General features: G+C 40.0%; 1 protein-coding gene across 1 annotated transcript in view; it reads right to left on the minus strand.

Annotated features, from left to right (window-relative positions):
- Positions 1-231: 231 nt before the first annotated feature.
- The window catches only part of SCIN (scinderin), a 77506-nt gene continuing 62023 nt past the window's right edge, over positions 232-15714 (minus strand). Inside the window, exons 12-16 of the mRNA XM_060107766.1 lie at positions 13529-13706; positions 13108-13229; positions 10209-10286; positions 8454-8514; positions 232-359 (exon numbers count right to left, since the gene is read on the minus strand). Of these exons, the coding sequence (XP_059963749.1) occupies positions 232-359; positions 8454-8514; positions 10209-10286; positions 13108-13229; positions 13529-13706 (567 nt within the window). The remainder of the gene's footprint in view (positions 360-8453; positions 8515-10208; positions 10287-13107; positions 13230-13528; positions 13707-15714) is intronic.

A 15714-nucleotide genomic window follows, 5' to 3' on the forward strand; every position in this document is an offset into this window, starting at 1 on the left:
GTCCATAACAAAAGTTTACTTTAAGTTACTTAAAAATACTAACATAAGAAAATTCCAGTTTAAAAGAAATTTCAAACCAGTACTAAGCATTAAAAAACAGCCACATGGCTGAGGTTAATTTTCTAAAGTCAAACAAACAAACAACCTCCCCCTTTCTCCCCACCAAACAGCAATGGGACAGCTGCCCCATAATGTTTATTTGTTTGTTTGCTTTTTCCTACAAAACTCAGTTTACCACCTGCTGGAATCCCAGCCCAGGAACCAGCCTGTGAATGTAGATGGCTCATGGCCCTGTTTTATGATGACAATTGGCAACCCCTTGTCTCTTCCAGAAGGGTCTGTCTCAAGGTATATCTTGGCTAAAAAGAGTTTAAAAGACAAATAAAGTGAGTTAGTTTCAATTAAAGTAAAATAACTATAGAATGAAAAGCCTGCCAATAAAAGTAATAAGTCAAATTTTCATCACCCTAAAGTAGCCAATGCTACTCCATATGAACAATTCCTTATTGTCTTCTCTCGTCTGCCATGGAATGTGTGCGAGAGTCTCATTATTGCCAGAAAAAAATCCAAATTTTATGGAATTATACTTACAGCATAATTATACTTTACTTGTCAATAATACAAAACAAACAAAACAAACAAACAAAAACTGTGCCAGAAAGAACAGCATTCCTCAAAAGGAATTTATAAAAATCTAAGTTGTCGGAGCTTCAAGATGGTGGAAGAGTAAGACGCGGAGATCAACTTCCTCTCCACAAATACATGAGAAATACATCTACATGTGGAACAGCTCCTACAGAACACCTACTGAACACTGATAGAAGACCTCAGACCTCCTCCCAAAAGGCAAGAAACTCCCCACGTACCTGGGTAGGGCAAAAGAAAAAACAGAAGCAAAAGAATAGGGATGGGACCCGCACCAGTGGGAGGGAGCCATTAAGGAGGAAAGGTGTCCACACACTAGGAAGCCCCTTTGCGGGCGGAGACTGCGAGTAGCGGAGGGGGGAAGCTTCGGAGCCACGGAGGAGAGCGCAGTAACAGGGGTGTGGAGGGCAAAGCGGAGAGATTCCCGCACAGAGGATTGGTGCCGACCAGCACTCACCAGCCCGAGAGGCTTTGTCTGCTCACCCACCGGGGCGGGCGGGGACTGGGAGCTGAGGCTCGGGCTTTGGAGGTCGGATCCCAGGGAGAGGACTGGGGTTGGCTGCGTGAACACAGACTGAAGGGGCTAGTGCGCCACGGCTAGCCGGGAGGGAGTCCGGGAAAAGGTCTGGAGCTGCCGAAGAGGCAAGAGACTTTTCCTTCCCTCTTTGTTTCCTTGTGCGCGAGGAGAGGGGATTAAGAGCACTGCTTAAAGGAGCTCTAGAGACAGGCGCGAGCCGCGGCTATCAGCGCGGACCCCAGAGACGGGCATGGGTTGCTAAGGCTGCTGCTGCCGCCACCAAGAAGCCTGTGTGCAAGCACAGGTCACCGTCACACCTCCCCTCCCGGGAGCCTGTGCAGGCCACCACTGCCAGGGTCGCGTGATCCAGGGACGGCTTCCCCGGGAGAACACACGGCACGCTGCAGGCTGCTGCAATGTCATGCTGGCCTCTGCCGCCGCAGGCTCGCCCCATATTCCGCACCCCTACCGGCCGCCACCACCCCCCACCCCGCCCGCCCCGAGTGAGCAGAGCCCACGAAGCAGCTGCTCCTTTAACCCTGTCCTGTCTGAGCGAAGAACAGATGCCCTCAGGCAACCTACACGCAGAGGCAGGTCCAAATCCAAAGCTGAACCCCGGGAGCTGTGCAAACAAAGAAGAGAAAGGGAAATCTCTCCCAGCAGCCTCAGGAGCAGCGGATTAAAGCTCCACAATGAACTTGATGTACCCTGCATCTGTGGAATACATGCACAGACAACGAATCATCCCAAATTGAGGAGGTGGACTTTGGGAGCAAAGTTATATATATATTTTCCCTTTTTCTCTTTTTGTGAGTGTGTATGTGTATTCTTCTGTGTGTGATTTTGTCTGTATAGCTTTGCTTTTACCATTTGTCCTCGGGTTCTATCCGTCCGTTTTTTGTTTGTTTGTTTTTTTTTACTTAAAAATTTTTTTTTCTTAATAATTATATTTTATTTTTTATTTTAATACCTATTTTATTTTATTTTATCTTCCTTCTTTCTTTCTTTCCTCCTTCCTTCCATCCATCCTTTCTCTCTTTCTTTCTATTTATCTATCTATCTATTTTTTCTCCCTTTTATTCTGAGCCATGTGGATGAAAGGCTCTTGGTGCTCCAGCCAGGCGTCAGGGCTGTGCCTCTGAGGTGGGAGAGCAAAGTGCAGGACACTGGTCCATAAGGGACCTCCCAGCTCCACGTAATATCAAACCACAAAAATCTCCGAGAGACCTCCATCTCAATGCCAAGACCCAGCTTCACTCAATGACCAGCAAGCTACACTGCTGGGCACCCTATGCCAAACAACTAGCAAGACAGGAACACAGCCCCATCCATTAGCAGAGAGGCTGCCTAAAATCATAAGGACGCAGACACCCCAAAACACACCACCAGATGTGGACCTGCCCACCAGAAAGACAAGATCCAGCCTCACCCACCAGAACACAGGCACTAGTCCCCTCCACCAGGAAGACTACACAACCCACTGAACCAACCTTAGCCACTGGGGACAGACACCAAAAACAACGGGAACTACAAACATACAGCCTGCGAAAAGCAGACCCCAAACACAGTAAGTTAAGCAAAATGAGAAGACAGAAAGACACACAGCAGATGAACCAGCAAGGTAAAAACCCACCAGACCTAACAAATGAAGAGGAAATAGGCAGTCTACCTGGAAAAGAATTCAGAATAATGAGAGTAAAGGTGATCCAAAATCTTGCAAAAAGAAGAGAGAAAATACAAGCAAAGTTTAACAAGGACCTAGAAGAACTGAACAGCAAACAAACAATGATGAACAACACAATAAATGAAATTAAAAATACTCTAGAAGGGATCAATAGCAGAATAACTGAGGCAGAAGGACGGATAAGTGACCTGGAAGATAAAATAGTGGAAATAACTACTGCAGAGCAGAATAAAGAAAAAAGAATGAAAAGACCTGAGGACAGTCTCAGAGACCTCTGGGACAACATTAAATGCACCAACATTCGAATTATAGGGGTCCCAGAAGAAGAAGAGAAAAAGAAAGGGACTGAGAAAATATTTGAAGAGATTATAGTTGAAAACTTCCCTAATATGGGAAAGGAAACAGTTAATCAAGTCCAGGAAGCACAGAGAGTCACAAACAGGATAAATCCAAGGAGAAACATGCCAAGACACATACTAATCAAAGTATCAAAAATTAAATACAAAGAAAAAATATTAAAAGCATCAAGGGAAAAACAACAAACAACACACAAGGGAATCCCCATAAGGTTAACAGCTGAACTGTCAGCAGAAACTCTGCAAGCCAGAAGGGAGTGGCAGGACATATTTAAAGTGATGAAGGAGAAAAACCTACAACCAAGATTACTCTACCCAGCAAGGATCTCATTCAGATTTGATGGAGAAATTAAAACCTTTACAAACAAGCAAAAGCTAAGAGAATTCAGCACCACCAAAACAGCTTTACAACAAATGCTAAAGGAACTTCTCTAGGCAGGAAACACAAGAGAAGGAAAAGACCTACAATAACATCCCTAAACAATTAAGAAAATGGTAATAAGACCCGTATATATGCTGTCTACAGAGACCCACTTAAGACCTAGGGACACATACAGATTGAAACTGAGGGGATGGAAAAAGATATTCTATGCAAATGGAAATTGAAAGAAAGCTGGAGTAGCAATTCTCATATCAGACAAAATAGACTTTAAACTAAAAACTATTACATGAGACAAAGAAGGACACTACATAATGATCAAGGGATCGATCCAAGAAGAAGATATAACAATTGTACATATTTATGCACCCAACATAAGAGCACCTCAATACATAAGGCAAATAGTAACAGCCATAAAAGGGGAAATCGACAGTAACACAATCATAGTAGGGGACTTTAACATCCCACTTTCACCAATGGACAGATCATCCAAAATGAAAATAAGTAAGGAAATACAAGCTTTAAATGATACATTAAACAAGATGGACATAATTGATATTTATAGGACATTCCATCCAAAAACAACAGAATACACATTCTTCTCAAGTGCTCATGCAACATTCTCCAGGATAGGTCATATCCTGGTTCACAAATCAAGTCTTGGTAAATTTAAGAAAATTGAAATTGTATCAAGTATCTTTTCTGACCACAATGCTATGAGACTAGATATCAATTACAGGAAAAAATCTGTAAAAAATACAAGCACATGGAGGCTAAACAATACACTACTCAATAACCAAGAGAACACTGAAGAAATCCAAGAGGAAATAAAAAAATACCTAGAAACAAATGACAATGAAAACATGACGACCCAAAACCTATGGGATGCAGCAGAAGCAGTTCTAAGAGGGAAGTTTACAGCAATACAATCCTACCCTAAGAAACAAGAAACATCTCAAATAAACAACCTAACCTTACACCTAAAGCAATTAGAGAAAGAAGAACAAAATAACCCCAAAGTTAGCAGAAGGAAAGAAATCATAAAGATCAGATCAGAAATAAATAAAAAAGAAATGAAGGAAATGATAATTAATTTAATTGTGATTGAAAAGATCAATAGGGCTTCCCTGGTGGTGCAGTGGCTGAGAGTCCACCTGCCGATGCAGGGGACATGGGTTCATGCCCTGGTGCGGGAAGATCCCACATGCCGCAGAGCGGCTAGGCCTGTGGGCCATGGCCTCTGAGCCTGAGCATCTGAAGCCTGTGCTCCACAACGGGAGAGGCCACAACTGTGAGAGGCCTGCGTACCGCAAAAAAAAAAAAAAAAAAAAAAGATCAATAAAACTAAAAGCTGGTTCTTTGAGAAGATAAACAAAATTGATAAACCATTAGCCAGACTCATCAAGAAAAAAGGGAGAAGACTTAAATCAATAGAATTAGAAATGAAAAAGGAGAAGTAACAACTGACACTGCAGAAATTCAAAGGATCATGAGAGATTACTAAATCAACTCTATGCCAATAAAATGGACAACCTGGAACAGATGGACAAATCCTTAGAAATGCACAACCTTCCAAGACTGAACCAGGAAGAAATAGAAAATATGAACTGACCAATCACAAGCACTGCAATTGAAACTGTGATTAAAAATCTTCCAACAAACAAAAGCCCAGGACCAGATGGCTTCACAGGCGAATTCTATCAAACATTTAGAGAAGAGCTAACACCCATCCTTCTCAAACTCTTCCAAAATATAGCAGAGGGAGGAACACTCCCAAACTCATTCTATGAGGCTATCATCACCCTGATACCAAAACCAGACAAAGATGTCACAAAGGAAGAAAACTACAGGCCAATATCACTGATGAACATAGATGCAAAAATCCTCAACAAAATACTAGCAAATAGAATCCAACAGCACATTAAAAGGATCATACCCCATGATCAAGTGTGGTTTATCCCAGGAATGCAAGGATTCTTCAATATACCCAAAACAATCAATGTGATACACCATAATAACAAAGTGAAGAAGAACCATATGATCATCTCAATAGATGCAGAGAAAGCTTTTGACAAAATTCAACACCCATTTATGATAACAACCCTGCAGAAAGTAGGCATAGAGGGAACTTTCCTCAACATAATAAAGCCATATATTACAAACCTACAGCCAACATCGTCCTCAATGATGAAAAACTGAAACCATTTCCACTAAGATCAGGAACAAGACAAGGTTGCCCACTCTCCCCACTCTCAACATAGTTTTGGAAGGTTTAGCCACAGCAATCAGAGAAAAAAAGAAATAAAAGGAATCTAAATTGGAAAAGAAGAAATAAAGCTGTCACTGTTTCAGATGACATGATACTATACATAGAGAATCCTAAAGATGCTACCATAAAACTACTAGAGCTAATCAATGAATTTGGTAAAGTAGCAGGATACAAAATTAATGCACAGAAATCTCTGGCATTCCTATACACTAATGATGAAAAATCTGAAAGTGAAATTAAGAAAACACTCCCATTTACCTTTGCAACAAAAAGGATAAAATATCTAGGAATAAACCTACCTAAGGAGACAAAAGACCTGTATGCAGAAAATTGTAAGACACTGATGAAAGAAATTAAAGATGATACAAATAGATGGAGAGATGTACCATGTTCTTGGATTGGAAGAATCAACATTGTGAAAATGACTCTACTACCCAAAGCAATCTACAGATTCAATGCAATCCCTATCAAACTACCACGGGCATTTTTCACAGAACTAGAACAAAAAGTTTCACAATTTGTATGGAAACAAAAAGGACCCCGAATAGCCAAAGCAATCTTGAGAAAGAAAAACGGAGCTGGAGGAATCAGGCTCCCTGACTTCAGACTATACTACAAAGCTACAGTAATCAAGACAGTATGGTACTGGCACAAAAAGAGAAATATAGATCAATGGAACAGGATAGAAAGCCCAGAGATAAACCCATGAACATATGGTCACCTTATCTTTGATAAAGGGGGCAAGAATATATAGTGGAAAAAAGACAGCCTCTTCAATAAGTGGTGCTGGGAAAACTGGAAAGCTACATGTAAAAGAATGAAATTAGAACACTGTATAACACCATACACAAAAATAAACTCAAAATGGATTAAAGATCTAAATGTAAGGACAGACACTATAAAACTCTTAGAGGAAAACATAGGCAGAACACTCTCTGACATAAATCACAGCAAAATCCTTTTTGACCCACCTCCTAGAGAAACGGCCATAAAAACGAAAATAAACAAATGGGACCTAATGAAACTTAAAAGCTTTTGCACAGCAAAGGAAACCATAAACAAGACCAAAAGACAGCTCTCAGAATGGGAGAAAATATTTGCAAATGAAGCAACTGACAAAGGATTAAACTCCAAAATTTACAAGCATCTCATGCAGCTCAATATCAAAAAAACAACCCAATCCAAAAATGGGCAGAAGACCTAAATAGACATTTCTCCAAAAAGATATACAGATTGCGAACAAACACATGAAAGAATGCTCAACATCATTAATCATTACAGAAATGTAAATCAAATCTACAATGGGATATCATCTCACACCAGTCAGAATGGCCATCATCAAGAAATCTAAAAACAATAAATGCTGGAGAGGGTGTGGAAAAAAGGGAACACTCTTGCACTGCTGGTGGGAATGTGAATTGGTACAGCCACTATGGAGAACGGTATGGAGGTTCCTTAAAAAACTACAAATAGAACTACCATATGACCCAGCAATCCCACTACTGGGCATATACCCTGAGAAAACCATAATTCAAAAAGAGTCATGTGGGGTGGGATAGGGAGGGTGGGAGGGAGACGCAAAAGGGAGGGGATATGGGAACATATGTATATGTATAACTGATTAAATTTGTAAAATAAAAAAAAAATCTAAAAAAAAAAAAAAAGAGTCATGTACCACAATGTTCATTGCAGCTCTATTTATAATAGCCAGGACATGGAAGCAACCTAAGTGTCCATCAACAGATGAATGGATAAAGAAGATGTGGCACATATATACAATGGAACATTACTCAGCCATTACAAGAAATTAAATTGAGTTATTTGTAGTGAGGTGGATGGACCTAGAGTCTGTCATACAGAGTGAAGTAAGTCAGAAAGAGAAAAACAAATACCGTATGCTAACATATATATATGGAATCTAAGAAAGAAAAAGGTCATGAAGAACCTAGGGGCAAGACGGGAAGAAAGACACAGACCTACTAGAGAATGGACTTGAGGATATGGGGAGGGGGAATGGTAAGCTTTGACAAAGTGAGAGAGTGGCATGGACACATATACACTACCAAACGTAAAATAGACAGCTAGTGGGAAGCAGCCGCATAGCACAGGGAGATCAGCTTGGTGCTCTGTGACCACCTAGAGGGGTGGGATAGGGACGGTGCGAGGGAGGGAGACGCAAGAGGGAAGAGATATGGGAACATATGTATATGTATTACTGATTCACTCTGTCATAAAGCAGAAACTAACACACCATTGTAAAGCGATTATACTCTAATAATGATGTCAAAAAAAATCTTAGTTATCACAGTTATGGAGGTTTTACCATTTCCATAATAAAAAAAAGTGTTTAAGTGAATTAGAAATTTTCAGAATAAATTGATATAATTACATCCTAAATTAGATAACAAAATATGTTTTTGTTGTTCCTTTTCTGAAATTCTTCAGTTAAAAAATTCCATTACTCTTTAGTTCTGAAGATGAAAGCTAAGATTCTTCTTGGTTTTGATATGTGGTTTTGGAGGATGTGGTGAAAAGAGAAGTCAGGAACTTGGTTAACACCTGTTCAGAATTACTGTCATAATTGCCCACAGGATCTAGCTTACCTGACTTCAGAGATTCTGATCTCTCAACTTCATTGGCATCTTTTCCAATCCAAATAAAAATCTGAAAAATGAAGCAATAATAATACACATTGTTTTGGGAGTGTAGATGTGGTGCGAGCCTTATGCAAAGTGCTTCTCATAGAATCCCACTTAATCTTCACAACAACCCCAAAGTCTGGGGTGTGGAGATGGAGGTGCAGAGAGGTTCAATCACTTTCCTAATGTATACACTTACTAAAAGACCCTAAATTTATATCCAGCCAGTTTGACTCCAGATTTCACATTCTGGTATTTTATGTTTATACAGTATTTTCTAGTTATTAAGAGAGCTTTCCTTAAAACCACACATTGGCTGTTTTTTTTGCACCCAACCCTAGGGTGTGTAAGGCAGTCAGTATCCCCATACTATTATCCTGGGGGAACCATATGTAGCTTGTTTGTGGGCACCCCAGACTCCCTTTAGGATCCCCTAACTTAGCCCTAGGGTTCTTGTCCTATGGTATTGTATCCTGTCACACTTTGGTAAAAGTGTTATAATGTTTAATATTTAAATACTGATTCTTAAAAACAGATATATGTTCTGTATGTATCCTTCTTGTCAAATGTGTAGGTTTTTTGCTTCAATGATGAAAAATTCTCCTAAATTCCCTTATATTTAAATCACTTTAAAATCACTTGTTGGCAGAGAAATTTTGGTCAAATTAGTTTTGATTACATTCTAATGCATACTGAAAGTGCTAGAATATTTGCTTGCAGGCACAGAACAAACCATGACAGCATGGCCATGTAAATGAAAAGTATGACTGAAAAACAAATGAAATGTAGTACAGGAAATATTTTGAAGTATCCATGATTATGGAAGCAACAGAGCTGACTACAAATGGAAAAGATTAAATTCTTCTGAATAAGGAAACATTCTTATAATTCCTAAATACACAAAGGTATTTTATTGACATAAGGTTTTAAATTTCATATCTAGAAATAAGTGATCCATTCACTTAGGGAGAATCTGTGACTAGATCCCAAACTCAAATATGGTAATTCTAGACCAAGAAGCTAAGTTGTAATATAACTGAATGACTTAGCAAGTAAGAACAAACCTAAAGGTAACAAGTCTCTGTGGTTGACTCTAAGACTAGGCCTAATTCAGATAAGTGTTTTATAATTGTTCTATATGATTTAGCTCCTAACATATTTATTTTTCCCTTTCACAGGAGAAAACAACTAACAGATGTGACATATAAAATCGCCATTAATTTTCTATAAAATAAAGATATATACATAACAGTAATATATTTTACTGTGTAGATTCAAAACTATTCTGTGTCTATTACCTTCCCCAGGGAAGGGGTCTCCTAGGACTTTTTGTCAAATTTCAAGAGAAATTCTGAATATTTTGGTCTTCCTGAGGCATCGTACCCCCCATACACTGCAACCAACTAATGCATTTATTACTTAAATGAGTGGATGAATGAATGTATGAATAAATTAGGAAACAGTGAATTTTACAAATAAATGAAAAGTAGGGGTTTTTTTGGCCGAAACTATACAGTCAAAGATGGTAGCCGTGGAATTATTTCCATATTCAGAAACCAACTTGCCACACTGGTTTTATTTTTTGCCAAACTGTGAAGAGTTTCTTTTAAATACAGCCTAAATCCATGGGTCCGTTTATTATTAGACTTGCTATTTCTCAAAACAGGTTGTGTCAGGTCCCAACTATAAGTATACTCTCTTGCTGTTCCACTCTCTTACCTGTTCCCAAGCATCTAGTAACATGACATCATCTTCTGCTAAATCATCCTGGGTGAACTCTCCTGGAACCTCTTCAACCTGAAATGTATAAAAAAGCTTTATGACCAAGCAGTCAAGCAGTGATTTTTCTAATATACGGGATACAAACGCCTTGTATTATTTGGAGCATAGCAAAAAAAAAGTTTGGTAGCCATTTTTTTCTTCCTTTTGGGCAGTTAAAGATTTAAATAATTGTTTATCTGTTTAATCAGGTATCACAAACTCAGGGTATCTTATTTGGGGAGGACAGTGCTTAACATAAACATTGCATATGGTCTTAGACAGACCATGTACAGTCAATCTGGCCACGGTTGTCTCTAATTCTACTTCCTTATGACAAGTTGCTTCACAGATTTCTGTTGCCTTCCTAGTTCCTAAAGACATTTAAGTTTATAATCTGGGTATTAAATCGTCTTTCATTTTGTAGGTCAAGATTATTTTAATAAAATCAGTAAGTCTGGTCATTTTTATGAATCAGTCATTTTCCATAAGATGATATTATAACAATATTCCATATGCAAAGCTTCATTATTTTTATTTTAAATGAGTTAAATTGTGTTCTCCGTAGTTAACATTAAAGGGTAATGGGGAGGGTTAGTTTAATGCACCCATTACCAGCAGGCATGTATTAATCTAAAGTTCAAATTTTTAAAAGAATTCTGGATGAAACCACCCCTGATCATTAGGAAGGTATGGTAGATTGGATTATGGTTCGCTCCTTCCCTCTACTGTGTGACTCTGCAGGTGAAGTTGACAGTGGCCTTGCCCTTGTCATACTAGCAAATGCGACTCAGGGGCCCTCCTGTGCTCCTGGGCTCTGTCCTGGGAAGAACAGGCACGACTCCAACCTGAAGCCCCCTGAACATGACAATACCTGTTTGTTGTAATCTGATGACATTTTGAGATTGTTACACAAAAACCAAATAAACACTAACCATTTACAGAGGGCAAATTTGTTTATATTTTCTTTCTACAGAATAATTACAAATTACATAATGCTTAAGAAAAGCGAAAACCTTAAATATCACTTACTCCATGCCTGGCACTGTTGTATATATGCAACAACTAATTTAATATTCACAACAACCCTATGAAGTAGGTACTAGGATTATCCCCATTTTTCAGATGAGAAAATTATAGCACAGAGAGGGTAAGTAACCAGCCTAGGGTCACACAACCAGTAAATAATATCGCCAAGTAAGTGATATCAAACAGGCAGAATGGTTCTAAAAGCTGTGCTTTTAACCAATAGGCTCTGCTGTCTTGTATGAATCTACATGTCTAAAGCCTGCTTTCTGATGATGAGGTCAAACACTTGTTAGTAACACTCCTTTTCCTTAAAATGTGAAGGGATTAGCATTCCAAATATCAAACAAGAAAATGAGTAGGTGTAAAGGAAAAGTATATTTCTCTTAAATATGTGAATGACAAAAACCAAAAACTAATAGATTTTTTTAACCTAAGAACAAAGCCTAGGTGTTATCTTTTAACGTATATCTCCATTGGAAACAAACATGTTATTTACAGCATTATTAGTATATAATACTAATAAGAAATTATAGGAGCATATGCTGAAAAAGCCATTGTTTGGATGCAATATAAAATCAGCAGTCAAAAGAGTAAAACAGGACTTCCCTGGTGGCGCGGTTGTTGAGAGTCCGCCTGCCGATGCAGGGGACACGGGTTCGTGCCCCAGTCTGGGAAGATCCCACATGCCGCAGAGTGGCTGGGCTCGTGAGCCATGGCCACTGAGCCTGCGTGTCCGGGGCCTGTGCTCCACAACGGGAGAGGCCACAACAGTGAGAGGCCCGCGTACCGCAAAAAAAAAAAAAAAAAAAAGTAAAACAACAGATTTTTCTGACACCAAGTTTATAAAATATATGGATTTCCTGCAAAGTAGGTGAACAACTGTGGTGCCCAACCACCTAATATTTATCACAATCCACCATTTAAATCTTTCATTTTTAGGTCAAATCACATATAAGCTTCAAGTGTGGTTCACACATGAGCAGTTTCTTCTTCAAAGCATTTTATTTCAAGCATGCAATGTACCTGGGAAAATACTTACTAAATTTTCATGTGTGTGTTGAAAAGTAAAGCCTGTATTTACCAAGACTTGGTGACCAAATCTTTAGTTCAGATTTTATAGGCAAGGAATTTGTTCTTTAAATGAAAGATTTACACAAAAACTTAGTATGTCAAACAGAGAAAGCAGAATTTTTGTGATTAAACTGAGGTGAGGGGCCACAGCCCAGGATATTTTAGAGACCCATAGACAATCACTCTTGTACACAAATACTTTTACTTTGAATTGCCTAGAATTCAAAGCTTGTGAATGGGACTATGACTATGACATAAAATATTCCTGCTGATTTCAGTTAATTTGCAGGTGTGTATATAGCTTTCTGTGATTTTTGCCCAAGGATCATATTTCCATAATATTTTTTATTCCGTCAACATGATGAAACTTTTAATTCCCATGGGAAACTGCACTGTAAAATTTACATAGTTTGATCAGAGAAACCACTATTGTTGCGTACAGAAAGCATCAAATCATTAAATTAGCAAATCCAATCACACGCATATTCATACCGAAATGACCACATGCTGACACAGGTGCAAAGTAGCTGATATATTTAAGAGCAGCTTGATTAATATAGTACATTACAGTATTCCGATGCTTTCACATCCATTACTTCACTGGCTCTTAAACCAACCCTGCGTGGAGCAAAGATTGTCACCTGTGGTTTGCAGGTAAACTAAAACTGAGAATCAGGGCAGGAACGCGTTAGAGCAACACCAGAATGCTTCTCTCTCCCACTGCTGCTGATTCTACCCCAGGGTTTCATGGGACACTTACAATGAATCTTCCAGTTTTGTTGGAGCAGGCGTAAAGCCGAGGTGGATGGTCTTCAGCCTGGCTTTCTAGCAGGGGAGAGGTCTGGTAGTCTTTTTTCCCTCCAAGGGAATTCCAAAACTCCTCTGTGGAAAACACAAGTTAGCCAGTGCATTTTCAGAAGCATATGGTCGGTACTGCTTTACCTTAACAAATAATCCTATCTCACCTCAACTTCACTGTTAAGAAGTTACTTAAATAGAGCAGGAGAAGTTACTTAAATATAGTTGGTACCATCACCCACTTTTGCAACTAGTGAATGGGTTCTTAATGCCCTACAACCATTACAAAGTTCCTATTTATGACAAAAATAAATAAATTACATGATTAGCAAGTATGCCAAATATAAGTTCTGGCTAGTGTCCTTGGCCTCACCTATACACACCTGGTTCCTTGCCTTCTTGAATCCTCGTGGTTTTACATTTGAGGACACTTGCCACATACTCTGCTCCCTTCTCCTCCTCCTGGCTGGCCCCTTTTCCTCTCCAGATGTAGCCATTATTTTGTCGTAGTTTCAGGACAAAAACATCATTGGAATTCAATGACTTTGCATCAACATCTACCTAGAGTATGAAGAAAAATAACACAATGATGTAAATTCATTGCTGCTCCCTCAATAAACATGTCCAAGAAGCTGGACAGTGCCAAACCACCTACAGACTTCTGTCCTGACCCAGGATATTAATTCAGGGGGCACCAGGACACACCTAGGGGGTTAGAAACATTAGGAGCACGTTGCACTGTGTCACTTTAACGCTCACCCGCCCGAAGACGGTAGCACAAGGCTCTGAGAATAAAATAAGGCAAACTTAAGTGATACATAACAAGGATAATATTCAAAGAGACCGCAAGAAGGAGGATGGGCTATAATTGATGTTTGGAAAGAGGTTGTAATATTCACAAATGATAAACGTAAAGCACAGTGTTCAGTTTTTCTCTCCCTCCCCTGAAGAGGTTTGTCAAATAATCCAAGGGACACAGAAAAATCATAAAACAGGGACTGGGGTCTAATACAGGCAAAGAGATAATAACATAGATTCACTAAAAGGTTCTCCAGGCTCAGATAAATTATAGCTCAAATTATAAGAGACTATTTATAGGGGGTTAAAAATACAGCACTGACATACCCCCTTCCTTTCAACTGAGAAGCTGTGGACACCGTCTGGGATGAGCCAGATGAGCACAGCTCCAGTCAGTGTGGCTGCAGAGTGAGCGAGAGGCACCTGGTTGAGACCAGACTCCAGCCTGAGGGTGAGGCTGACAGTGGAGCCTTGGGGCAAAGACAAGGCACGTGCAGAGTCTCAGGCTTGGGAGTGAGTCTGAGGTCCTAGGATGGGCTTGTGCCTTTGACTGCGTCTGTGACCTTGTCATTCTGTGTCTCTGCACTGGCCTCTGTGAGACCCTCTGTCTGAGTATAGGATTGTATGATTGTGACAGTATGTATATGACTTTCTGTGGGACTATGGGACTCCATGTGAGGTGTGCTAACAGGGAGATGAAGACGAGCCAGGAAACAAGACTGTGATAGAGCAGCCATGAGAGAGGAAGAAATCAAGAGTGTGGTGTCCTGAGGGCAAGTGAAGAGAGTGCATCAAGAAGGAGCTGGTGATTGGCTGTCCAAATGATGCCATTTGACCAACTGTGTCGAGCTGCCAGAGGAAGGCATCAACCACATGAAGAGTCGGGTTTCACCTGGTTCGTCAGGACCCTGTCCCTAGAGCGAGCACTAGAGGAGCAACAAACAGCTGCTGCAAGTTTTAAAGATGTGTCCCAGGTGTTGGTAACACTCAGAGAAGTGGTTATCGTCCTCTTTCAGTAGGAAGGAGGCTCCATGGACCAAGCTCAAAGGAATCTATCAGATGTGATGATGGAGATTTACAGGAACTATGACTTCTAATTTCTAATCCAAATGTCTCCTTACTGGTACAGAGGAAAGAGCTTGGATGATGGAGAGACAGGTGACAAGAGGCCCATGCCCAGACCGGTGTGGGATCCTGGCGGTAGTTCCAAAATAGAACATAAGAAAGCTTGAGCCTCCCAGGAGATGAAAACAGAAAGCCTTATAAACAATGTTTCGACTAATGCATTTCAGAGAGGCTAGGAATGCAAAGGCTGGTTTGGAAGGCTGCAAGAAAAGAAAGAGTCTGCATCGCAAGCAGCTCACGATGCCTCCTAAAGAAGTAGCCACTGGGAAGAGACCAGGACCATAACGATTTTCCTTGACTCTTGCATCTGAAATCAACTGAGAGGGCCTGTAGATGAAGGCTTCACCGTCAAGTTGTTAGATTAAAAAAAGTAGTCATAATTGAACACATGAGAATCCATGCACAGAATGTTCTGGATGAGATCAATAATACCTCATGGCGTTTAAATTATATGACTAAATGGGATCACTCTGAAGAGGGCCAAGACTGAGCCTTGGAGGGTTCAACAGCTTAGAGGACGAGCAGAGGAGGAGAATCCAGCAAAGCTGACTGGGAGTGCAAATACTCTTCAGAAGAGTGGCCCTCAAGTGTGGAAGAAATCCTGCTAAGTGAGAGGTTCCAGAAGCCTCGTAAAAAGATAGCGTTT

Source organism: Mesoplodon densirostris, chromosome 9 (genome assembly GCF_025265405.1).
Source record: "Mesoplodon densirostris isolate mMesDen1 chromosome 9, mMesDen1 primary haplotype, whole genome shotgun sequence".
Lineage (NCBI taxonomy): Eukaryota > Metazoa > Chordata > Mammalia > Artiodactyla > Ziphiidae > Mesoplodon > Mesoplodon densirostris.